This window comes from Carya illinoinensis, chromosome 10, assembly GCF_018687715.1.
Source record: "Carya illinoinensis cultivar Pawnee chromosome 10, C.illinoinensisPawnee_v1, whole genome shotgun sequence".
Lineage (NCBI taxonomy): Eukaryota > Viridiplantae > Streptophyta > Magnoliopsida > Fagales > Juglandaceae > Carya > Carya illinoinensis.
In genome coordinates, this window is record NC_056761.1 from 1,393,897 (window position 1) to 1,419,050 (window position 25,154).

The following is a 25,154-nucleotide window of genomic DNA, read 5'->3' on the forward strand; positions in this document are numbered from 1 at the left end:
CATTCATCAGTCAAATTATACAGAGAAAGTCTTGAAACACTTTTACATGGACAAAGCTCATCCACTGAGTACTCCAATGGTTGTTCGATCACTTGATGTGCAGAAGGATCCATTTCGTCCTTGTGAAGACAATGAAGAAATTCTTGGATCTGAAATACCTTATCTCAGTGCAATTGGAGCCCTGATGTATCTTGCAAATTGCACTAGGCCTGATATTGCATTTTCAGTTAATTTACTTGCAAGATATAGTTCCGCACCAACTCAAAGACATTGGAATGGCATTAAACATATCCTTCGATACCTTCGAGGTACGGTTGATATGGGATTATTTTATCAATATGGTTCAAGTCCACAATTAGTTGGATATGCAGATGCAGGTTATCTTTCAGATCCACACAGAGGTAGATCTCAGACTGGATATGTATTTACTTTTGAAAATTCTGCTATATCATGGAGATCTGTCAAACAAACACTATCTGCTACATCTTCAAATCACTCAGAGATCATTGCAATTCATGAAACAAGTCGAGAATGCATTTGGCCAAGATCAATGATCCAACATATTCAAGAAAAGTGTGGTCTTCCAGTGATTAATGATAGTCCAACAACTTTATACGAAGATAATGCTGCTTGTATTGCTCAAATTAGAGGAGGATATATCAAAGGTGATAGAACAAAACATATTTCATCTAAATTCTTTTATACTCATGAACTTCAAGAAAAAGGTGAAATTAAAGTCAAGCAGATACGATCAAGTGATAATCTGGCAGATTTATTCACAAAAGCATTACCAACTGCAACATTCAAGAAGATTGTGCAGAATATTGGAATGCGGAGACTTGAAGACCTTTTATCATGCACTTTTCAGGGGGAGTAACGTCTTGAAGACTTATGCTGATTGTACTCTTTTTCCTTCGCCAAGGTTTTATCCCACTGGGTTTTCCTTCGCAAGGTTTTAATGAGGCAATCTTAAAGCATTTTACGGTACACATGAATATTGTACTCTTTTTCCTTCGCCATTGGTTTTTTTCCCACAGGGTTTTTCCTTGGCAAGGTTTTAACGAGGCATATTCATTATATGTGGTCATCCAAAGGGGGAGTGTTGTAAAATAACATTGTAAAATTGTATGACCATCTTGAGCTAGCCGTCAAATGCACAGTGCATAGTGCCAGCATAGTACTGCATAGTAACTGACATAGTAAATGGCCGACATCGCACAGTGTGCATAGTGCCAGCATAGTACTGCATAGTAACTGGCATAGTAAATGGCCGACATCGCACAGTGCGCATAGTGCCAGCATAGTACTGCATAGTTCCCTTTGTACGCCTATATATATCGTTGAATTCTTTAAGAAATTCATAAGTTTCATAACTTCTCTGAGTTCTATCTCTCTCTCTCTCTCCTTTCGATAGTTTTATAATAATATTATATATTTTAATAGGCACTTGTATATGGAAGTTTTTCTCACATCAAACCATAGTCGTTCATTTATTCAGGAAACTAGTCGTCTGCACCAATAGTCCAAAATTCATCTCAGCAAAATATATTTTAATAGGCACTTGCAGATGGTATCCCTTTCTCTCTCTTAAACTCTATTTTTTAGATCGGAGGCAATCTTTGAGCTAGCTTCATCCATGGCTTTGAAGCGGATCTTAAAGGAGCTCAAGGACTTCCAAATGAAAGACCCTCCTACCTTTTATTTTTTTCTCAGAAAAATCCCCTATTATTTTTCCTTTCGTTTTGTTTTTTTTTTTTTATGATTTTCTTCGATTTTCATGGTCACCAACTTCTTTCCAGGCTCAATCTGTGATGTTTCTAGTTTTTGAAGATCTGAGCTCTAATCTATGACGGGGTTTCAGGATGAAGAAAGAAAAAATATGAGAAAAAGAGAGAGGGGCTGTTAGACATAAAATAATAAAATAGTCTTATGATCCTTCTACACTAACTCGGCAACAATGGCCAGGAAAACTAATTTATTGTATCACAAAGTTAAGATAGTATGGGTTTAACTAGTTCGATGTGGGAGCTTTTTGACAAATATAGTCAAATTAAGTACTTATATTGATATTTAGTTAGTCCATTGCGCTCTAAAGGCTGAAAATAACCTCTATGCTTTTTTGCCACGTAACCCACCCATGTGGTTAACCATGGAACCACAATATACAGTAAAAAAAACCGTAAAGGGAAATCATTCGATCAGATCTCTCACCCCTCTCCTCTCTCTCGTCTTAGATTCCATCACTTTGCTCCCATCGACGCCGCCCAGCCCTCTCGTCTCATCGAAGCAGGATTGGGTTCTCCCTCACCCTTCTCCATATTGATCATCATTACTCACTCAAATCCCATCCCAGCCAAGACATTATCCTTCAAAGCTCAAACAAAAGCCCAAATAGAACAATGTTGCACATGAGTCACAGAAAATGTCGCTAAAGGCAAGAAATCTTACTTCCAAAATGGAACGAGTTTTCAAGAAACCCGAACCAAACTAAACGATTTAGACTAAAAACAAGTTTTTAAACTATCTTCAAAGCCAAATGAACATAACTATGGGCAACGGTTACTTTTTTCTCAAATGGGTTTCGGGCAATAGGTATTTTTTTCTTAAATCGGTTTAAGGCAAAGGAGTTTCATGGGCGAGAGAGAGCTTTGTGGGTGCAACAGAGTTTGGTGGTGTGACGAAATTTTCCGATTGTGGAGGCGACAGACCTGGTTTGGTGCGGTGGTGGTCTGGATTAATTGGTGCAGCGACATACTGGCCGGTTTGAAGAATAAGATGAAGTTCCTTCTGACTTTTCACATTCTGCTATCATAAATTAACTTTTCCTGATATAATCAGATATATGAGACTAATTTTAATATGTATAATATAAAACTTTCTACATGTCATATTTTGATTGGGGATTGTTTTTCTCAAAAAAAAAAAGATTGGGGATTGTTAAATGCCCAACACCAGTTCAACCGTTTAGAAGCGTTTTTCAAAAGAAAAATACTAAAAAAAAAGGGACAGATTTAATTACCTGCCAAAAAGGGACTCCTCATGGCATGGCATTCTCGATCGTTACTATTCATTACATATGACTGTGCATTAATGCAGTACTATTGACGTAATAAACAGTGTATATATATAGTAAACAGTAACAAAAATATATATACGTGAGTGTCCGCATGCATATAGAGCCCCACTATTTCGAAAAGTAATTGAGTTGTCTATAATATTAAGGTCCATCTTGTTGATCTGTTGGTCCTGACTCTGGCTGGGTCGATAAAGGGTATCATGCAACTTTAGAAGTCAACCAAGAGGTCAATAGTGCCCAGAAAAATAAAAACAAAACTAGGTTAGTAGCTAGCCAGCTAAGCTGCATATTATGAAAAATCAATCCACGGTTGCGTCAGACTGCATGCACTAATTTCCATATAACATATGATAAAAGAACAAAGTAATTGTCTAAGCTAGCTCCACCTTCGAGACTTTGCTTCGGCTTAACCTAGATGCTGGCCTCTTCATGAATCTCTGAGCCCAGATTCTTGTCATAGCGGCAATCGAAGCTTCTAAATGTTGGGCCATATGCACTTCAGTTTTTTTAATCAAACTCTACCTTAATTACTGTAAAAGATGCAGAGAGATTTGCTTAATGGTTCATGCAGATTTTTTAGTGCGAATTTAAATCTCCATTTTTGGCCTCCAAAAGTACGTAACTGTAGATCAATTAGATCGAAATGCATTTCACTTATCCCTTGGGGGAGGGACGCTAGCTAAGTGGAAGTCAATACAAACAACGGTCATGATACTTGAGGATATAGTAACTATCAGTAGTGTTCTGCTCCATGCATCATTCACTATAAGAAAAATAGACTTTTACGATCAATTAATAGCAACAAAAAAAGTATTTTGGTTGCAAATACTGTTTTCGTTACTATTAATTAGTCGTAAAAGTTCATTTTTCTTGTAGTGATTTTCAGTTCACTTCGTTTACAATAGAATGAGCTACATTTGATCTTTTCTTTTTTGTTTTCCGGACAAACAAACAAACACTCTGCAGGCCTTAACTTGTCAAAATTGAAGTTTGTACGAAATCGAGGCCAGAAAATATTTCCTCATCCCAAAATAATAATAGTAGTAATAAAAGTACATATTGTGTTGGTAACATTTAAAGTTAGCGTGGTAATTAGTGAGATAATGACCCAACAATGAGATGGGTACGCGTCTTCCTAGAAAAATTAGATTTCTACGAGAAAATGAAAATGACCAAACAGTATAGCTTTTTTCGTGGCCCTGCATGCATTAGATGTCCTTCGCATAGGTCAATACGCCCATCCCACGATTCCCTCTTGTTTTTGGGACCAATGGGCACTCCCTCATTAATAGCCTCGTCTCCCCGTAAAAAGTGTTACATTGAACAAGAACAAGATCATATATATATTTAGTTGAAAGAGAGAAACATTTGCCATAGTTTTTGGTGGGATGCTTCAGACTGGATGTTGTAGTCCATGAAGTTCAAAAAGCCCATGAGAATGTAGCCCATGCTCCCCAACTTTGAGTGCTGAACAAAAAAGAGAGGCCCATTTGCTCACAGTTGCTTCCGCGTACGTTGACTTTCTACTAAACGCTTTTAGGTCCAATTTGAATAGCGAGTTAATTTTAGATGAATTAATTATTTTATAAATAATAATGAGTTGAGATAGTAGATTAAATTTTATGAGATTCACATAAAATAAATTTAAATATATTTAAATATTAAGATAAATTTATATATATTTATAAAAAATTAAAAAAATTATAAATCTTAGGTATGAAAGAATATTGAATTAAAAAAAATTGTGACTATCACTTGTTAACAACGTGAGGTTAGAAATGTATATTCGAGATTCTTTCAAGCAAACTCTTCAAGAGAACATAAATACAAGTGCAGAGCAGGATGTTCTTTGTTTAGCAGTGAGCTAGACGAAGACGATCTAACACAATTTTGCTAAGTTCTTGCGTTGCAAAGATTATTGGGTAATTGGAACCCAGCCTTAAAGTAGCTTAACACCTATTAATGTCACAAAAAGCAAACGTGTCTTCTTTAAGGTCATGGGGGATACTGAAGAGTGAGGAGGCATCCTATTGAGGGACAAGATTGAGGGATGGTGTTTCGATCTCTTCGTGGAGAGATGACTTGTCTGATTTACTTCGCATTTTGCTTCCCTCCTTCTAATGCCATGTGTTTGTTACTGCCTCTTTAATTTTTTCCTTTTAAGTCTTACATCTGCTACTTCAGATCAAAATGTTATGCTTTCTCTAGAAAGAGAACCCCGGGTCCTCATGTCTGAAAATTTCGATTCACTAAATTTAACTACTCTCCAAATTTCACACAACATTATCAGAACTTCTAAAACTGAAAGCTGCCAGCAAACAAACAATGCTAGTAGTACGGGTGACCATTGTCTTCTAAAAGATAAACCCTACTTTTTTGTTTCTCTGATAATTTCCTCTTTTGTTTGCCTTTTTTTCCTTTAAAAACTAATGAGTTTGGCCCCAAAGGAAGCTGGAATTACTAGGACGTTCTAATCAGTGACATCTACTTCATCATGAGGTTTGGCACCCAGTTGATTATATTCAACTTGACTTTGACTTTGTTGGTCCTTCTTGTACTTCCTTTGCTCTTTTTTCTGCTTAGCCTGAGTACCAACTTAGAAGCTTTCATCTAAGACAACAAGATCATGTTAGTTATCTATTTGGCTGGCCTACACAACACGAAAGTTGTCCCCCACCATGAGAGAAAAGGCAACAAAGGATTAGATAAGATATCGGTGATCATTGTGTTTTACTTCTGAAACTGAGATGTCGATTTAATACATTGACAACGTCACAACAGTACTACTAGCAGCTGATATCGTCAAGCTGTTTGCAAGTAAAATGATTATCAAGCTGGGCATCTCTGCACCTGCTACTCTGCAAAGTTAGAAGCATTAATTTCCTTTTTAATTTTCCTTTAAAGTTAGAAGCATTAATTTGCCGCTAGAAGTTGAAAGTATGAAAAATAAATTTTGCCTCTCAATGCAAGGATTTATGGAGGTCAAGTTGGTCGACCTACTTGCTGCCTCGATTGCATTTGGCCACAATCTTTATCACATCTGAGTACTTGTGGTTGCGTCTTGTTTTAAATGAAAGGGACCCTCTGTTTCCACAAGCATGGAGTTTCCCAGTTCTATATATGACTAACCTTGGAGACCACATTCAGAATTATTAGGAATCAGACAACTTTCCTGAAATAAAAAACAAGAGAAAAAGACAACTACATTTATGAAATAGTTAATGTGAGAGAGAGAGAGAGAGAGAGAGAGAGAGAGAGAGAGAGAGAGAGAGAGAGAGAGAGAGAGAGAGAGAGCTACAAATGAATTATGATGGTCAGTCAAAGGCAGTCTCCGATTGGGTTTACTTATTCAATTTCTACGTTGGCTGGCCAGCATTAATCACAATCGATCAATGATCATTCATTGTTTTGATTCTATCCATGTAAATGAAGTAGACTTTGTACATGTTATTTGAAATATCTCAAGTTCTCTTTCTATACGTTCTAAATGCTCTACAAATATGTAGAAACTCGCAAGCACAAAACAATATGTATAGCATCTAAAAAGCACCTTAACCATATATATGATTTTCAAGTGGCCCGTGTAGAATTGCATCGGTACTAAGCAAACAGCATCTTAAAATTTGGATGACTTGTTAGCCCCATCTCGTGATCGTGACTATGAAAATGACATAACCTTCATTCAGTTCTCGAAAATTGATTTCTCCAGAAAGAAAGAGAGACGTTAAAATCCATGTACTGGTGGAATACAGCTGCAACTTGCAAGTATAACAATGAAGGGCTTCAGGGGAAAAAATAACAATGAAAGGAGCACTTGTGGGTTTTAATGCTGTCAAGTGTCAAGTCTTGGAAAATGGACAAGCAGACACAAAAATTTCTGTTCTCTCAAGGGGTGAAAAAGAGAACAAAAAGTGCATTACAACAACTGTCCCACACCACGTACACCAATATTAATTGTGATTATTACACTTCAAATCCCAATGTCTATCTTCTCGAACCACCCCTTGAATCAAAAGCTAGTGAAGATTTTGACCAACCCCATTCCAATGACCCGATTGAATTAGGCTCCCGTACAGTACTGCATGCTAATTAGTCCAACATATGATCCAAAAAAATAATAATAATGCAATGTGACATTAAGAGCACCAACAAAATAAGATCAACAAACAGATTACCATATCAGAAGATCATACACGTAACATAAACGCCCACAAAAGACAAGAAGATTAGCAAATAAATTTTAAAAAAGTGCTACAATTTCTGCCATTAATTAAAATTTGTTTCCCACTTCCCATCTTAGTTTTGTCAGCACATGATACATCAACATTACAAGCTTGGTTCATTCGTAGGACTGAAGTTGACCCAGAGCCACAAGCACGAGCCATTAACGCACTTGCATCATCTAGAACTCACGCGATTTGTACCCAAAATACTGCAGCTTAGGAGAGCTAGAGGTCACAGTAAACACCCCGTTCCATATATCAGTGAAAGCTTGAACAATGAGTCCATGGTTGTACGGAGAATTAAGCTGCAGAAAACAATTTAGAAGCTCACGGAGATCGTCCTTGGAGTATATTTCATTCTCCAGTATCATCTGGAGCATTGAGTGCCGAAAATCCATATACGGGTCGGCGGAATCTTTCTCCACTGCAACACTCTCACCGTCTATCCTGCCAAAGCCTCTGACACTTCGTGAGCTCTTCATCTCGGTCTCGGTATCTGAATGTTGCGAATAGTCTGTGTAGGGAGAGAATGTACCGTTGGTGTTGACGGTGGTTGTGGTGGTCGTGGTGGTGGTACTGTTCTCTTTTTCCCTTGAGCTTGAAGAAGAAGATGAATAGTGATTGTGTCTTTGGTATGTAGGCTTTTTGGGTCTTGGTTTTGGATGGAATATGTGGAACAGCTTTAGTTTTCTGCAGCTGCAGGTTATGTCGACTGAAACTGTGTTCAGGAGGAGCTTTCTTCTGGTTGTGGGCATTGCTGAGAGAGAGAGAGATACAGAGCTGAGAAGTCTTCTACAAAGGGTGCTTGAAGAGGCGAGTGTGTGGGGATGGGGCATTTGATGGATTATAAATCCTGCATGTGAGGGAGCTCATGAGGTATCCTATTTGATACTCTGACTCGTCTGTTACATTTAGTTAAACGACCACACAATCATAACCGCCCATTTTTGTGAGAAACAAAGGTAAAAGAGGTTTTACTTGTATCTTAGATTGGCAGTCACGTACTAGTGTCGGATTCAGAGACTCACGAGGGTCTATCTTAATTAAATATAGAAGTAGTTATAGAACGATAAAAGTACAATATATGCATGTGAGTTAAGCAGACGTAAGAATCTGCATAGTTTCTCTAATTAGGATACGGCAAGAGTACAGTTAACGTAAGAATCTGCATAGTTTCTCTAATTAGGATACTGCAAGAGTACAGTTATTAGAATGATTTAGGGATTGAAAAAAGATAAATATTATGCTCCTTTTCCCAAATGTTCAGAACTTCGGGTCCTTTTTTAATGGACCAAGCATGCATGTATGAACAAAGCTAGCTAGCTAGATTACAAAATTATATTCTGTGCATGTACTCTAAAAAGTCCATTATATAGAGACAGCATAAATTTGTCTCTTCAATAATTTAGTATAGTTCTTACGGCATAAATTTTATACGCAGTCATTTTTATATACTTTTTATGTACTTCATTAATATGATGATTGCGTTACTTTTTTTTATATAAATAATTGATTTAACAAATCACATCAATGAAGTGCATAAATAATACGTAAAAAGTGACTGTATATAATATATCTCTTTTTAGAATGTGCGAAACCGTCACTTATCTCAAAACATTAAACTAATAAGAAAATATAGATTTAAATATTATTTGTATTATATTTGAACACTCTACCTCAATAAATATGTCCAACACATAAAATATTTAATTAAATAAAGTAGAGTGTACAATATTTATGGTTCAATCTCAGGTTCTATGCATTGATATTATGTGAAACCATTACTCATAAAAATTTAAACTAATAGAAAAAATAAATTTAATTATTTGTATTATATTCTTAACATGATAAAAGAGGTTTAGCTTTTATTCAAGCAGTCATCAAAAGTCTGCATATGACTTGGTAATAGAAAATATAATATAATAGAAAAGAAAATGAAGAAAATCAGAGAATAGGGGGGGAGACTTTAAGGGTAGTTACTATTCTAATTTGTGGTTGATCAATACAACAAAGATGAGATATATAATAAATATAAAATTAAATAACTTTGATCTGATAATTATGACAAACTTTTTGTTTGATTACATAGATAAGATGAGATAAAAGTTGAAAGTTGAATAAAATATTATTTTTTAATATTATTTTTGTTTTGAGATTTAAAAAAATTGAATTGTTTATTATATTTTGTATAAAATTTTGAAACAGTTGTAATAATTATATGAGATGAGATAAGATGGTTTGAACTGTGTAACCAAACTAGGCCTAATTAAGGTCTGGTTTAGATAGTGAAAGCCCCCACCTCTCTGATCTCATCCCATTTTATCTCAATATCCAAACATTATAAATACAAACACTTTTTATTTAAATATTCAATTTTTTTATCTAATCATTACAATTTTCTCAACTTTCAAACAAAACACAAAAAATAATTCAACTTCTTCAAATATCAAAACAAAAATTATATTTTAATAATATTTTAACTATAAAATATTTTTATTCAACTTTTCTCTCTCTCATTTCTCAAAATTACATAAAATATTTTAACGCAAATTATTTCTAACTCATCTCATCTCAAATATCTTACTATTATTCATAAATTACTATCTATTTTATATTCAACTTTTCTCTCTCTCATTTCTCAAAATTACATAAAATATTTTAACGCAAATCATTTCTAACTCATCTCATCTCAAATATCTTACTATTATTCATAAATTACTATCTATTTTATATTCAACTTTTCTCTCTCTCATTTCTCAAAATTACATAAAATATTTTAACGCAAATCATTTCTAACTCATCTCATCTCAAATATCTTACTATTATTCATAAATTACTATCTCAACTCATCTTATCTCATCTCAATTCACTATCTAAACTAACCCTAAATTTTGTAGGAACAAGAAGCTAGCTAGCTTCTAACCATGTCGTTTAAGTGAAAGATCATGTTTTTCATTGATCCGACATATTATTCGAACAATGATTCCAAATTTTTTTTGTAAGGAGTTTAATGCAGCTTCAACTGTCTATATAGTTTCAATGGCCAATGGTCGAGCGTACCCTGTTTTTTTTTTTAAACAAAGCTGCATGCGCAGCAGCAAAGGTTCTAGGGAACAAATTAAACCGTTACATAGTTTCAACTGTCACGTTCGCAAGTGATCAATCATAAACCTGCATGCATACATGATATACATAAAAAAAACTCTGTATAAGCAACATAAATAGGAATTTCACCATCGTTAGATATTATGTAAAATATTAGATCTCGTTCTTTGGTTAGATCATTAGTCTTTTTTATTATTATTAATATTAACGACATAAATCAGAATATTATTAATATTAATATCTGACTGTAATTATCAAGACAAGAAAACTGATTATTTACTTATAGTTAATTTATATTAAAATATTCTTTTTTCAAAATAAATTTATTTTCATCACAAATAACGTTCCACCATCCAATCCCACAAAAACACGTAGCATGACGGAAACGACCCTCCGCAACGTAACCGCTAACCGTCAGTACTAGTGAAATCCGTTTTGAAGAATCCGGAGAAATCCCTCCCAACGCAATTGCGTGCGTGTAAAACAACAAAGAAGCGAACGCGTCCGAGGCAAGAAAGCATACCATAATAATTATTATTTTTTTAATCTTTTGGCTTTAATCCAATCACCATTTCCCTGCGGCCTTTTGATAACTGCATAGCTATATATATGCGTGAGTTTGGTTCTTCTTTTTCCTCTAAATCAAGCTTTCTTGCCAGTAATTTCTCTCGATTTCGCTTTCCATCCACAAGACACGTCCCTTTCTAAGAATCACATACCCTTCTTCCAAAGGTACATATAAAGTTAATTCCATTTTTTCGAAAGAATGTCTACATCCTGCGCATGCAATTGGTACCTTATTGATCATGGGGTTTTTTTCAATGTTTCAAACTGTTTCCGATAGTTTTCCATTGGAAATGAGTGTTTTGATCCCGTCAAATGGACATTAACCACAGATAATAGCTCCTGTTGTGTGGTTTTCCTTGTTCTCGACAACTTTGTTTTGGTTGAAAACATTGATGCGTATTCTTCTTTTTTTTGTTCTTTAAGGATCTTTCGTTTTCAATTGGATTGGTTTTTCATGATAAAGTTGCTAATTAAAGAAACTTGGATTCCATGTGTTGCAGGAACTTTTGGCGGCGGGTGTTTTGACGTGTAGGGAATAAAAATGTTGGGGGGTTTCATAAACAGATGTCTTCTGTATGTTCCATCAATATTTATTCATTTTTGGTCGTAGCCAACCTGTTTTGATTGATTTCTTTTCATTGGTTTTTAGAATTAGAACGGGTTTTTATCCTTCTTCTTCTTCTTCTTCCTTTTTTTTTTTTTTATTTTTCGCTGGGACGTGACAGGTTGCTTCTTGGGTATGCATATCCTGCATTTGAGTGTTACAAAACCGTGGAGAAGAACAGGGTGGAGATCGCAGAACTCCGTTTTTGGTGTCAATATTGGTAACATGCATTTTCTTTTATTCAATTTTTATTGTCTAATATGGTTTTAGCATCATGTTGACTAAGTTATAGGGCTTGAATAGTATAGATATTCATATATCACCAGGAATCCCAAAGGTGTTTTGGTGGGGGTCCTAGTAAAGGGACTTTATAATTATATGGGGGAAGAATTCATGAAAAACGAGGCCCTTTTTCATAATTTATAGGCGAGAAATTAGTCTTTTAGTTGGACATCAGGAGGCTCGCATTATCAATTTCAATTTATGGGCTAGCTATCATTAGGTCTTTTGAAGAATGATGTGAGTTTTTCCATCACGACTGTTTTATGACATTGTGTAATGTCACAGCTCATCGATTCTCATTTACTATGCTTAATTAATGTTATTGTAGCACATGAATGTACTCTAACTTGGTCAGTATTTATTTGGCAGGATTCTTATGGCAATGCTTACGGTTCTTGAGAGGATCGTGGACATATTCATGAGATGGTATGCCTAGGTCTCATGCTCGGTCTTTATTTAACTTTGTAAATGAACTGATATGCCAAACTTCTGTGAAGGTTTCCATTGTATGGTGAGATGAAGCTGGCACTTGTTATCTATCTATGGCATCCAAAGACAAAGGTAAAATTAACTAGATTGGAAGGAATTTTTCATGGGACTTTGGGGGAAGGGGGGGTTGGATTTTGCATAAATTCAAAAGGAATTCATACTGCTATTCACCTTACCATGTTGGTTCTTTTGCATATTTAAGGGAACTGGTTATGTGTATGAGACCCTGTTCCGGCCGTATATAGCAAAGTACGAAACAGACATCGACAGGAAATTGCTGGAGTGGAGAATACGAGCGTGGGATTTGGCCATTTTCCACTGGCAAAACTGCTTGCAATTAGGGCAGTCGGCATTCTTCCAGGTGCTGCAGTACTTGACTGGTCAGTCCGGAAGGTTCAACAACACTAGAAATGAGGTAGATCTTCTCTCATTAGATCCCGTGGATTGGTATCGAATGCATTACTTACAATAGTCTCCGCCAGAGCCTCAAATTTTGAACATATTCTGAATTTTGAACAATTTGAGGCAGAGGAATTATGGAAATTGGAAAATGATTGGTTATTAACCTTGCCAGAGATTAAAGCAGGAGCTAACTCATCACGACATGGTTTGTCTTATCAGCCACGTCCAATCAAAATGTAGTACTAGGTCATTTCGGGACGTTTTAAGATTAGGAAAAAATGATTGGTTATTTAGCACTGGTGATATCAGGAACAGTGAGGTTTTGCTTTTAATTACGAAAAATTGTAAACATTGGGCCACATAACGTGTTTCTTCGATAATTAAACTAGCATTTCTATTAAAGAAAGTACTTCGACTTTGAAGCTCTTGACCAATCTTTGCAGAGGGCCGAGAGTCATGGTACGGGAACTTCCCAGCCTAACCCAAATGGTGCACCCAACAGGCAAGCCAGTCGGTCAGGCAAGATCAAGAAGTGGCCTCCGAGTCCGACAGAGTCGACACAGCCCGGTGGCACAATCAACCGGGTCATTGTCGAGCGAACCAAATCCAATGTCGTAGAAGTTCATCCGGACAACCAAGCAGAGCACTCGCACGCTGAAGACGCGTCCGACCCGGAAAACCACTCGAGCTCAAAGCCACACCAAGCTTTCCTAAAGTTTAGGCGCTCCAAAACACACAATTGAGAATTGTACAAATACCTTAGGTTTTTGGTCGGTGAAGCTCAGATTCCTGAATGATATATACCTTAATTCTTTTCGGAGAAGTTGAATATTCATTTAATTCTTCTCCTCCGGTGATATATGTACATATCCCCGTTCCTGTGGGGTTTTCGTTCGAAATTGTGTAAAAAAGATACCAAATTCACAGGAAAAGAGAAGAAACTATTCTGTCAAATCAACATTCACACACATACAAACCATTGGTATCGGGGGGTCGACGTGAAGATGCGCGATTGCCGTTAACGTGGCCTCTGCTATCTGTTCTTCCGGAGGCCAAAGGCGCGGAGTATCTGATCGAGAAGTCGGATTGCGGCGGGAACGAGATGGCTCTTGATGAAGTCGAGGCAGTCGGAGACGCTGGTGGAGAGTCTGAGGCAGAGGCGGCTTAGGAAGTGTGAGCCGGAGGAGCCCGGGGAGGAGGACATGGGCTGGAGGTAGGCCCAGGCTGCCTGCTTCACGAGACGGTTGCGGATTGAGATCTCGTAGCTGGAGTTGGCAGCAGAAGCTGAGGAGGGAGACCCGACGGCGGCGCCGGAGGATGGGAGCAGATCTTTCAAGGAGGTGTAGGCTAGAGAAGACTTGAGGGAGGACAACAGCTCGAAGTCCAGCACCGGCGCGATGCCGTTTTGGTACGGGAAGCTGTTGGAGCAGTGAGGCGGCTTCGCGGTGCTGTTGGGGAGAGAGAGCTTTAAGGGAAGCTCCACTGGCGTGGCGATCGAGTTCCCGCGCCTTGGAACCGACGATCGGAGAGGCAGTGGCACTGGTTTCAGCGCGGCGGAGTCTTCCATAGAGGGTGAGAGGAGAAAGATTTTAAGCTTCAGATTCCAGTAGAAAGGCAGAGGCTGACGGTGGCTCTTCGCTACTATTGAGCCTGTCATTTCTTAAACTATTTGCGCGTTTGAACATTGACGTATATCACGGGCGTTTCCGTATTTTCTTAAATTCCGTATAATGCCCATAAAACTTTCGATATTATTGTTTTACTTTTATCCCAAAAAAAAAAAAAAAACCCCATACAAAGGAAACCACACCACATATAATGTCGAAGAAAAATGCAACACGCAACTGCTTAAAAGAAAATAAAAATTGTGGCCTGCGTGGATAAGCTTTCCAAGTCTTGAAGTTGACTACAACAACGAAAGAAGAATATTAGGTTGCCTGCATTTCCTTTCTATATTCATTGCTTGTTGACTTCATGCCTAAAAACAAAAATGATGCCTGCGTCAGTGTTGTTACTTTTTCTGTTTTATTTTCTCCCCCTCAATGGCGTTTCACTTACGGGTGCTACCCGCATCATGCATTTTCTGTTTTATTTTCTCCCCCTCAATGGCGTTTCACTTACGGGTGCTATCCGCATTATACAGGGCAGGTGCACCCCTTCCCTGCACTCCACTCCCACATATGTAGGGGATAAATATTTCATCTTGCACCCCGCTCCCGCCCCGTGAGGCGGGGGCAGAGCCCTCCACTCCAATGCCAAGGGGGTAGGGCGAACACCCCATCCGCCCCGCCCCCCGTCCACTTCAAGAATCTCATATTTTAATGGGCTTAAAAAAAATTGTGTCTAAAACTATTATTTTCAGACTCAAATTATTATGTAATTAAATCGTAAATTAAAATTTATATATATAATAATTTAAATACTAATAACATAAAAATTATGTTATTAATTTTTAAATTTGTTAAACTTGTTCACAAGAATCACAAGAGAGTGAGAGTTGTTCATCACAAGATTGCATATGTCATGGGCACCCTAGGCCTCATTTATATAGAACTCTAAGGCCATACAAGAGTCTTACTCGAGCAATGTGGGACTTACTGTTAAAAATATATATTTATAAATATAAATATAAAATGCGGGGCGGGGGAAAAGCGGGGCGAGGTTGAGCCCTACCCGCCCCCCACTCCCGCTTAGTGTATTTCATGCGGGGCGGGGGACTCCGTCCCGGTATGTGCGGTGCAGGGTACCCCGTCCGCCCATGCAGAGGCAGGTCGGACGGGGGTGGGGGCGGGCCCCGCAGCCCACCCCTAGTTTCACTAATGGGCCATATGCTCACTGCAAAACATCCTTTGTTTGGAAAAAAAATATATATATATATATATTGTGTAACGACAAGTAATTTTGTTAAATTGTTAAAAAATGAATATTGAACTTCAATCGAGTCAGTGTGAAATGTGCGACTTTCATACTGATTTTTAAATATAAATTTTTGATTAAATAATGTATATTTTCTTCATATTTTTTTAATTATTTTATCCCCTCATTGGTGGTGATAACTTTTAGTATTGTATTACAATTATGATGCAAAGAATTGTTGTCTAGAAGGCAACATGACAGGTATTTGGGTCCTATCATCGTATCCTTAACGTCCGATAACCACTTGAATGGATATGTCCCGGCTACTAATATGGTGCAAGTCTCAAAATTGTTCATCTGAAAATGACATGTGACTCCAACTGCTAAATTAACACGGCCAAAAATCCATCAAACAATGGCAAATTAACGCGGTCCTGGCCCATGTGCTGTCCCCTTCTAGCCCACGTTAGAGATGAGACAAGGCCTCCTAGGCTGCCGAGCTCCACTTACCACACGTACATACACGGATACACCCACCCCGGAGAATGCCTAAACGACTATAGCTAACCGCCGAAATAACGGATACAATACAACCAACATCGAATCATTCAACCCTTTCATATATTTAATTTGCCTGAATGTTTCAAAACACTTGCAACCCCTAATCTTTTGAGTTATATTCAATGTTCACATTCGCAATCAAATCTAAATTTCAGTACGCGTGACTATTAGTAAATATGACTGAAATAAATGGGAAATAAAATTTATGAGTTTCTATTACCATAGTGGAATGTCAAATATCACAATCCGAGCACTAGGATTAGCCTAGACAAATGCCACGTCTAGTCAAATTTTGGCTAACTTTTACTAAAATGGTTTGCATTGGAATAGTCAAAACTTTAATGCTCCACTTTTGAGCTATGGTAAAATCAAATAATTTTCCAAATTTGGCTAACTACTGTTTATCTCTAAAACAATATTTTACTTTACAAATATTCCCAATTACTGTTGGGTGTGGAATGGTTGACAAAATGTGTTTGTTGGATAATTAAGTTGAGGAAAAAAATAGTTGGGAAACAATAATTTTAAGTAAAAATTAAATTATTAATTAATATATAGTGTATTTGTAAAATATAAAAAATAAATAAAAATTATCATCAAAATATCTAATATTATATAGAAAACTAATGTATTCTACCATGGCCCCCTAACTTTACAGTATAAGAATCAACCCCATCTACCAACCATTAGCTTCATTCCAAAAGCTTCTCCATCATTCATTCACCTGGCAACCCTTTGGCATCTTTAAACCATTAGCTAAAAGACATGAGTTTCTTGATTCAATGCATTACCCAAATCAATATTCATTCATCTCTGAGTAGAATTAACAGCCATAGATGGCACTTCAGTGATCCCAGATAGTGGAGTTTCTGGAATTGGAGCACAGACATCAGCTATTCCAAAGTCAGCATGAAGCACATCCATCCCAGTCGATTCAACAGCTGCCATTGTTGGAGTCAAGGAGTTGAGCATCCAGAGTAAGGTATAAAACCACGTGGTGAAAAAAACTGAGAAAAAGTGCTTCATAGTGGAATACCATCTGTTTTCCAGATATCTGTTATGCTGACTTCAGCATCTGACAGAAGCCAGTAATCTGCGTCATTCTGCAAAAACAAAATGATACATATACTTCACCAGAGTTGGCTCTAAGTGTCCATAAACCCATGATATTATGGCAATAATTAGTTGGACCCATGATATAATGGCAATAATTAGTTATAGAAATAAATCAAAAAGACTAACTACACATACATCGACATCTGAGGGAACAATCTTCATCATGCCCCCAACAAAATCCTGTGTAGCATTTAGATCAGAGCACATATGATGGTTGGGTTGTGCCTGAAGTGCAAGTGTGCTCTCAGCGTTGACTACTGAACAGGAAGCCACTGGGAAGCTCACAGGTGGCTCAGCACCATTCATCTCCTCAAACTTCTCCTCAAATTGGCTAAAAAACAATCAAATAGAGTTCAAGGGGGAGGGGAGTAAGATAGGAATCCGAAAAAAAATAAAGAAGAAGAAGAAGAAGAAGAAGAAGAGAGTAATACCACAACACGCAAGGATCTCAAAGTGTTATACAAAGGAAATATAAGACATAATCTTACAAGGTATTTCAGCATCAAAAAGAAGACAATAATACCTGACAAGGTAGACATCAATAGGACCCACTGTGCTTCTAAGAATAATCCTATATCTTCTCTGTGTACAGTCAACAGCCTGACGTGTTTACAAGCAGCATCATGCATCAAATCCTTATTAAACTTTTTTTTATAAGTAAATAATATTAAACTTAATTCCTTCAATTTGTAGGATCTGGACTTACTTCATCTGGATCTGGGGCTTCCAGTGTCGTTCCATGTGGAGCTTTAATTGCTAACAGGGTTTCGTTCTGCCAAAGAAAGCCCAACAAGCTAAAACAATATTGATCATAGGTAGAAGGCGAAGCCTAACAGTATAACATACAATGAACTGACCTGCAAGCAGGGTATGCCCTTAATATCTTCTTTGGTTACAAAAAGCCACCTAATATGATGAATATAACAGTCACCAGGGTGCAGAGCTTACAAAGCATGTGAGGTTTTTTTCCTCTGAAAAAAATGCAGGAAAAAACTTTACTTTTGGTTGTTTTCATCTTCACTTAAATCCCTCAATCTTTCCTGCATTAGCCTGCAACAGCTTGAAAGCATCAGCTTAAATTAACAATTTTGAGATACCAACATTTAATGTTTGATGAGTGAATCAACCATATAACCTTATCTGATCATCTAAGCTTTGCTCTTGCATGAAAAGGTTTTCAAGTTCTGCCTGCAGGAAAAAAACAACAAGAACTTTCATATTCAGTGATAAATAAAGTGCTTTCTTTCTTTTTATTTTTTGGTAACTGTAAATTGCATTTTTATTTTCTTCCTCTTTGTCCTTTTTTCCATGTCATGTTTGTCATTCCATATTTACCGGCTGTCACTGACAGGACATCAGAGTTTCTGGATCCAATTACCAAATACCATATGGACATATACAATTCATAACAAAAGAACAGGGATATATTCGGACCTGTGATAGCAAAAACAATTACCTGTAATACAGAGGCGTCATCTTCCACCACCCCTGGCCTTAATGCAGCAAGTCCCCTAATCATTCATTCAGCCGATTTTTCAAATGCCAAGTAGAAAATCAAATCAAAGCTAATAAAAAACAAAGCAACATATGATATTTCAATAACACAAGTATCAAGCATTACTTCCAATGTATTCTGTTCTTGAGCTTCTTTTCAATGATACCAGTGCCTTCCAATACATTTGTGATGTCATATATTCGCCTCTTCTGCACCTGTATCATTAGAAAATCTCACATTGGTCTTTACTCTTTAGTATAAATAATACATATACTAAAGATGGCTAAACAATAACCTCCAAAGTTCCTGCTGCTTTGTTTAAGTCAAGAATACCATCCTCTGCTTGCTTGAGCAAATTGATGAACCTTTTTGTCAACAATCCTGTAAAGTTATCGAACTTTGTCACTCTTAGAGTCTTAGTGTGTATGATAGCTTTTTATATAGCACTATCCTTATTGCATATGAAAAACTCATTTAGATGCCAACACTTTCAGCATTACCTAGGGAACTGTCGTAACGACAGCTGCCTGGAGTAAGAGGAGAAGGACCTGCATGAATGTACAAACTCTCTTGTTAAGGAGTTTTTTTCCTGACAATGCTGGGGAGAGTACAGACTCTTATGTCCAAGTCCATTTAGGAAGGGAGAAGCAAATTTAACCTATACAATACTACAACCAACATAGTTTGTTTCAAAGAACAAGTACTCATCAAAGCTGATATCAGACAGTCTAAATCAACCACGGGCGGGCGGGGGTGGGGGGTTGTCTCACCAGCATTTGACACAGGCGTTTGAAGCCCAGACCTGCTGCCCTTTGACGATTTTGGCCTGTTGTCCATCCTCCCTTCTTTAATGGAAACAGGTGTGTTGAGAATACTGTTAACTACACAAGTATATCCAGGACTGGTAGCCCATTTGGCAGACTGAACCTCGTTCTCATCTGTTCCACTATTCCGCTTTAATTGCTGAAAAGTTACCAGCAGGTTCATGAAATTATATCATTGATACCCTGAAGGACTAGTCAACCACAACACCAATTGTATGTATCTTTTAGTGGATGATACTACTTAATATGTATAGGGTTGGTGGCTTGATTTTACGAGGGCATGAATAATAGAGATACATATTGCAGTTGAATTCCAATAAGGAGGCTCAATAATGCAACTACAATGAAAAAACTGCAAGTCCTTCCGATCATGTGAATTTCTATTAAATCCTGAAAGCATAGAATCAACTAAAATAACAAATTCAGCAATTCTTTATGTCACAGGAAGCAAAGCAATTGCGAGCAATAAAAGTTTAGCACCAAAAAAGTTATCATTCCAATTATCAGTATTCCATCAAAGCAAACATAACACAAAGAATGTCACCATCAATCTCGTTAAGATTATCCACAAATCACCGATTAGTTACGTTACAGGCCAAACGAAGCGCGTGCCTGAACTCAAAATGAGATCAAAAGAGAAATAACGATCATTAACTTACGGGCGATCTAACGACTATAGCTTCGGCGGGTCTATGAGAATCGACGGACGAGGAGAAGCAGTGGTAGTCATCGGGAAGGAAGAAAGGTGGCTTCGTCGATGCGAGTGCCGCAAAGTTCCGCTTCGGAGGCGGGGTTGGGAAGTGGATCGAGCCGGTAAGTGGTGGTGCCGGGAGGTTGGGAGGTCGAGCACCGCCGGACATGGATGGCCGAGTGATCGAACACTGACTTCCTCTAGCGTGGAGGATCTGCAATAGGTATTTGGTAATTGGAAGAAGAACTCGTGGGCTATGAGGGAATCGGGGAGGATGTGAGCGAAAGAGCAAAAGACGAGGGAAGGGAGGGAATTTAGTTTCACATAGACGTGGAGGGAACCGCAGCGGAAAAATGTAAATATTTGTACTTCTGCCCTTTACGCTTAACGGTATTGTGTATTTGACCCCATCAAATTTGGGTACTATTTTTCTGGAGCCCTCTGTAGTCTCTAGGCTACAAGAAAAATGGGAAATTCAAAATATTATATTCCAATTTTAATTGTCTTAAATAGGATTAGTTGGTAAGAAAAATAATGCTAGTTTTGCTAATAATGAAAAAGGCACAGTGTCAGCTCAGTTGCAAGGAACAAACCACCTTCCAAATCTCCAAAACCATGTGTTTCTAAATTCTAATTCTGTGGATTGACTTTAACATTAACAAATATGAGTGTGGTTTTGACCGGCGGTGGAATAGGGCGGCATGATTTATGCCCATAAACACATTGGTGTAAATTAAGGGTGGCACTGCATTATACAACTTATTAACCCAACACAAATATGACACGATAATAATAGATTTAGGTCAAAATGAATTGACCCGTTAAAACACGATTGCTTAGATTAATAACTAGTCAACCCGTTATAACACGTTAAGAAAGTTAAAATTACAATTATACTCATATATCTAAAAGTAAAATTGTTAAAATTTTAATTTTGATATTTTTATTATTTGGATTGTAATTTTAGATTTGTAATTAGTTTTATAATTTTTATAGATATTGTGATTTTAACATTTTATATAAAATTATGATAAATTTAATCAGATTAAATGGGATAATTTCGAGTCTATCAACCAATTTATATAAACAGTTTGAAACGAGTCGTATTGTGTCATTTTAACATATTTTATATGATTTATTAATGGGTCAAAACATGTTGACACAACACAACCCGTTATATTAATGAGTCGTGTTAGGGTTTGAGATTTTGACACGATAAACTTAATGGGTCGGGTTATGGTTGACCTATATAGTATAATATATATGTTTTGACATCACACAAATACGATCTATTAACACGATTTGACAACTTTAGTGTTAATACAATATAAAACTTAGTGCCTCCCTTCGAAAAAGATTTAAAAACTAAAAAAAAAACAAAACAAAACATAAACAGGAAAAAAAAGACAATGTCATCGCATTAGAAATATTGGATCACTTTTATATCACAACATCACTTGATGCGTTTATCTTGAAAACATAGGAGAAAACGACCGTCGTTCCTACCATACTATAAAACGCACGGTTCATTTTACGAGGGAAACAAGTTCTAGAATCAACCGTCACAGATTAAAAAGCACAAATACGGAATGAAAATAAATGGTTAAGAGTTGTTTTTTTTTTAAATGATCTTGAAAGCGTATAATACAGTAGTTTTAGAGCTTTATCACATGGATAAGGTGCTCGATCAAGGATTCAAGCAATTATCACTTACTATAGGGAATGCTCACTAATTTTGGTGAACCACCTTTCTCATACACCGGTTTGAGATTGAATCTTATGCTTATAGTAAACTCCATCTGTTTCTCACAAACATTAAATGCAAAGCAGAAAATATTATCATGTAAATTCACAAAAACTTATTCAGCTCGCAACATAAAACCGCCCTCCGCCTGGTGGAGAGGAGATGTACTAAATCTTGAAGACAGGAAGAACAACATTTTTGCATGAAAAATGAAGGCCCTCGGCATTAGCCTTCTAGTAAATGATAACAGGAAGCAGAGAGAACAACACTGATAATCGCTCCACTAAAATGCTACCAACTACTGTTCTTCAAGGCTTGAATCAGAAATTCCTCCAAATTAACCTATTGATGAGAGAAGAACCTACAAATAACATTAAGTGAAATGGAGAAAGTAAATAAACCTACTATGCACCAAACCTGTAACTCGAAAGGGTGTTTATTCCTGTCCAGGTAAACTTGAAAAAATACAAATAAGCTAAATTTCTGAATTGTTCCGATTCTATTGGATGATCTCAAACCAAAAAACTTTCATCACCAATTTAATCTGCCTAACCTCAAACTTATTCATTAAAGGTTTAGGTTATGAATCTTAGTTTCATTACAGATAGTAGTGCCTGCGCTGTTCAAATGTGCACGAGAATAAAATATGCCCAAATTACAGATTTTATAAACTCAAAATCAACATATATTTTTTTATCGAAGAATCAGCTCAGATCAGTGTCTCACTCCTAAATAACCTAGCATAGATGAAAGTTCTTATGCATGGATGACAAATGCTGATGATATTTTTATATCCCACGGATAGCAATATTTTCTACCTTGTTAAAACATAATCAAAGGCATCATATTATAAAAGTTTTCAACTAGGGAAAAAGTAAAAAATCCAAAAATTCAGAAATTTTGTAATGTAATATGATGTTTTCAAGAACATAAAAGTTATGTACGTTTCCAAGTACCCACAAATTCACTCCGTGGGATTGATGTAACATACAGTTACCTTAAACCTCCAATACCACAGGCAATCCATAAGGTCCATCGTATAATTCAATTACATTTCGACACTTCAGCCAATTTATACACACACACACACACACACACACACACATATAAAAGAAGAAAAAATCTATTCATTATCATTTTTATCATCTTCTCAACATCCCATAATGTGGCATTAGATGATTGATTCATAAGTAAAATATAATAAATAGTCTTCAATCATCTAATACCACATAATGGGATGATGTGAGGATGATGAGTAGCATTACTCATAACAGAAACACTTCAGCCAAATTCACAGTTAATTTTTCAAAAACTTGAGAAACACTCACACACCCCACGTTTCCATACTAATTGTATGAGTCTCCTGAAGTAACAACCGTGTTTCCAACAATTTCAGTCCTAATTGATTCAAGGGCCCTAAATCTTTGAAGGTTCACATGGGATAAAGTATCGACATCAATCAAGTACTGCTCAAACTTTTAAGATTGAGATTTTAGATTAAAGTGGTGGTCCAACATGTTATATCAAGGTGTTTATAACCCCACGACTCGTATCAAAGGCCATGGTTTAACAAAGGGCTATACCCGCGATGGTGTGAGAGTAAGAGCATATAAATTGTACGACAGAATACACATTTCGCAAACAACATTCGCCAATGGAAACATGCCAAAGACAAATTAAATCCAATTTTATTCTATACATTCAAAATGAATATCATAATTTGTACACCACAAAGGAGAAGTTCTCAACGGTAAGGAAGAATAATGACATACCTCCACTCGATCACGGAATTGCGCCTCACTCATCTTTAACAATACAGGGAGAGGAAAGCACACACCTTTCTCTACACAACATTGGTGCCTAGGCTTGATCCTATTCTCTAAGCTAAACGAAAAGTAATGCGGAAACTCTTTCAGCTCCCTCAAATCCCTCCCCATTTCCACCACAAAGTAATTGAATTTCGGCTCGAAATTGCCTTCGACACTGTAATTAAACAGCTGTGGGAATCTCCGAAACATCGATACCGCGTCTCGGTGTGAAAACCCGATATTTTCGAAGTACTCGATTCTGGGTATAAGCTTTTCTTCGACACTAGTGGAAAGCAAATACGTGTGCTTGTTTGCCTCGGAGATGCCGATACTTTGGAGAAAGTATAGGGTGGGGCGGAGACGTTGCTTGACGCTGCAGGCGAGCAACCGGGGCCGTCGGTTGATGACGCGCTTCAGGTCCGAACCGTTGACGCAGACCTCGCGTAGGAGGAAGGTGAAGACGGGGACGATGTCGGAGACTCGGGAGGTAATGATTTCGGGACACATGCCGGCGATTCTGCGGAACTCGATGGCTGTGAAGCCCAATGAAGTCATGTAATCAACCGTAGATTTGATGTCGGAGAGTGAGGCAGAGACGATCGGAGGGTTGTGGTTGATGAGGGAGACAAAATCAAGGCCAATGGACTCGAGGTAGAGCATTTTCTCTCTGAACTGGGAACGGCGAAGGTTGGGTTGATGGGGAACTGGGCGAATGGGGGGCGATATGGTCGGAACTTCCGAAGTATGAGGGAGTTTAAGCGGAAGACAGAGAGTTGCATTGAGAGAAAAAATTGGGAAGTGAACGTTTCTTGGGCGAGAAAGTGAAGCAAATTCACAGTGGGGAGAATGGAAACCGGATTTCGGATGGAAAGAAGAGGAAGTGAAGGAGGAATTGGAGGTGGTGAAGAGGAAATGGATGGTTTGTTGGTGCATTGTCTGGGCACTACATGGGAGCAGAGGATAAGGGCTTAAAGGATTCTGAGTAACACGATTTTAGAAGATTATTACGTGTAAGTGAGAGTGTAGACGGGAAAGTCCAGAGTGTGCAATCTGGATTCTGAAATCCAATAGAGAGAGAGTCGGGAATAAGGGAAAGACAAAGGCCCAAAAGACCACGGATCGGACCCTGTTAATTATTAGAACGGGCTTGGTTATTAGTCACGCGGCCCCCTTAACGCTGCATGTTACAAAATTGTCCTTATTTAAAAATCATCCCTATCTCAACTTATATAATTATTATAATTTTTTTTAAAATTTTTACATAAAATATAATAAATAATTTAATTTTTTTAATTTTTAAAATAAAATTAA

At 37.2% G+C, this 25,154-nt stretch overlaps 4 protein-coding genes across 7 annotated transcripts; 1 reads left to right on the forward strand and 3 right to left on the reverse strand.

The window, feature by feature from the left end:
* Positions 1-7,230: 7,230 nt before the first annotated feature.
* On the reverse strand, positions 7,231-8,135 carry LOC122278874 (transcription repressor OFP6-like). The gene has a single exon (XM_043089086.1). It carries the CDS (start codon positions 8,133-8,135, stop codon positions 7,479-7,481), a length of 657 nt encoding a protein of 218 aa, XP_042945020.1. The 3' UTR covers positions 7,231-7,478.
* Positions 8,136-11,013: 2,878 nt separating this feature from the next.
* On the forward strand, positions 11,014-13,642 carry LOC122280065 (putative HVA22-like protein g). 3 transcript variants are annotated; one of them, XM_043091013.1, is made up of 7 exons: positions 11,014-11,136; positions 11,472-11,544; positions 11,697-11,795; positions 12,227-12,283; positions 12,355-12,418; positions 12,549-12,761; positions 13,192-13,642. In XM_043091013.1, the coding sequence occupies exons 2-7, from the start codon at positions 11,513-11,515 to the stop codon at positions 13,489-13,491; spliced, it is 765 nt and encodes a 254-aa protein (XP_042946947.1). In that variant the 5' UTR covers positions 11,014-11,136; positions 11,472-11,512; the 3' UTR covers positions 13,492-13,642. The 3 variants fall into 3 exon arrangements, with proteins under 3 accessions (XP_042946947.1, XP_042946950.1, XP_042946948.1); XM_043091016.1 differs by lacking the exon at positions 11,014-11,136 and adding an exon at positions 11,200-11,350; XM_043091014.1 differs by lacking the exon at positions 11,014-11,136 and adding an exon at positions 11,204-11,367.
* Positions 13,643-16,755: 3,113 nt separating this feature from the next.
* LOC122278518 (transcription factor E2FA-like) lies at positions 16,756-20,708 on the reverse strand. Of its 2 annotated transcripts, XM_043088698.1 has the most exons (14): positions 20,260-20,705; positions 19,547-19,739; positions 19,277-19,324; positions 19,072-19,157; positions 18,903-18,991; positions 18,738-18,792; positions 18,417-18,469; positions 18,281-18,331; positions 18,139-18,187; positions 17,988-18,053; positions 17,805-17,881; positions 17,417-17,612; positions 17,202-17,268; positions 16,756-17,106 (listed from the first exon to the last, which is right to left on the reverse strand). In XM_043088698.1, exons 1-14 carry the CDS (start codon positions 20,458-20,460, stop codon positions 16,973-16,975), a joined length of 1,365 nt encoding a protein of 454 aa, XP_042944632.1. In that variant the 5' UTR covers positions 20,461-20,705; the 3' UTR covers positions 16,756-16,972. The 2 variants fall into 2 exon arrangements, with proteins under 2 accessions (XP_042944632.1, XP_042944633.1); XM_043088699.1 differs by lacking the exon at positions 19,277-19,324 and having other exon boundaries at positions 20,260-20,708.
* A 1,179-nt stretch (positions 20,709-21,887) lies between these two features.
* On the reverse strand, positions 21,888-24,857 carry LOC122280018 (transcription termination factor MTEF1, chloroplastic-like). Its single transcript, XM_043090961.1, has 2 exons — positions 23,808-24,857; positions 21,888-22,396 (listed from the first exon to the last, which is right to left on the reverse strand). Exons 1-2 carry the CDS (start codon positions 24,774-24,776, stop codon positions 22,373-22,375), a joined length of 993 nt encoding a protein of 330 aa, XP_042946895.1. The 5' UTR covers positions 24,777-24,857; the 3' UTR covers positions 21,888-22,372.
* Positions 24,858-25,154: the final 297 nt, after the last annotated feature.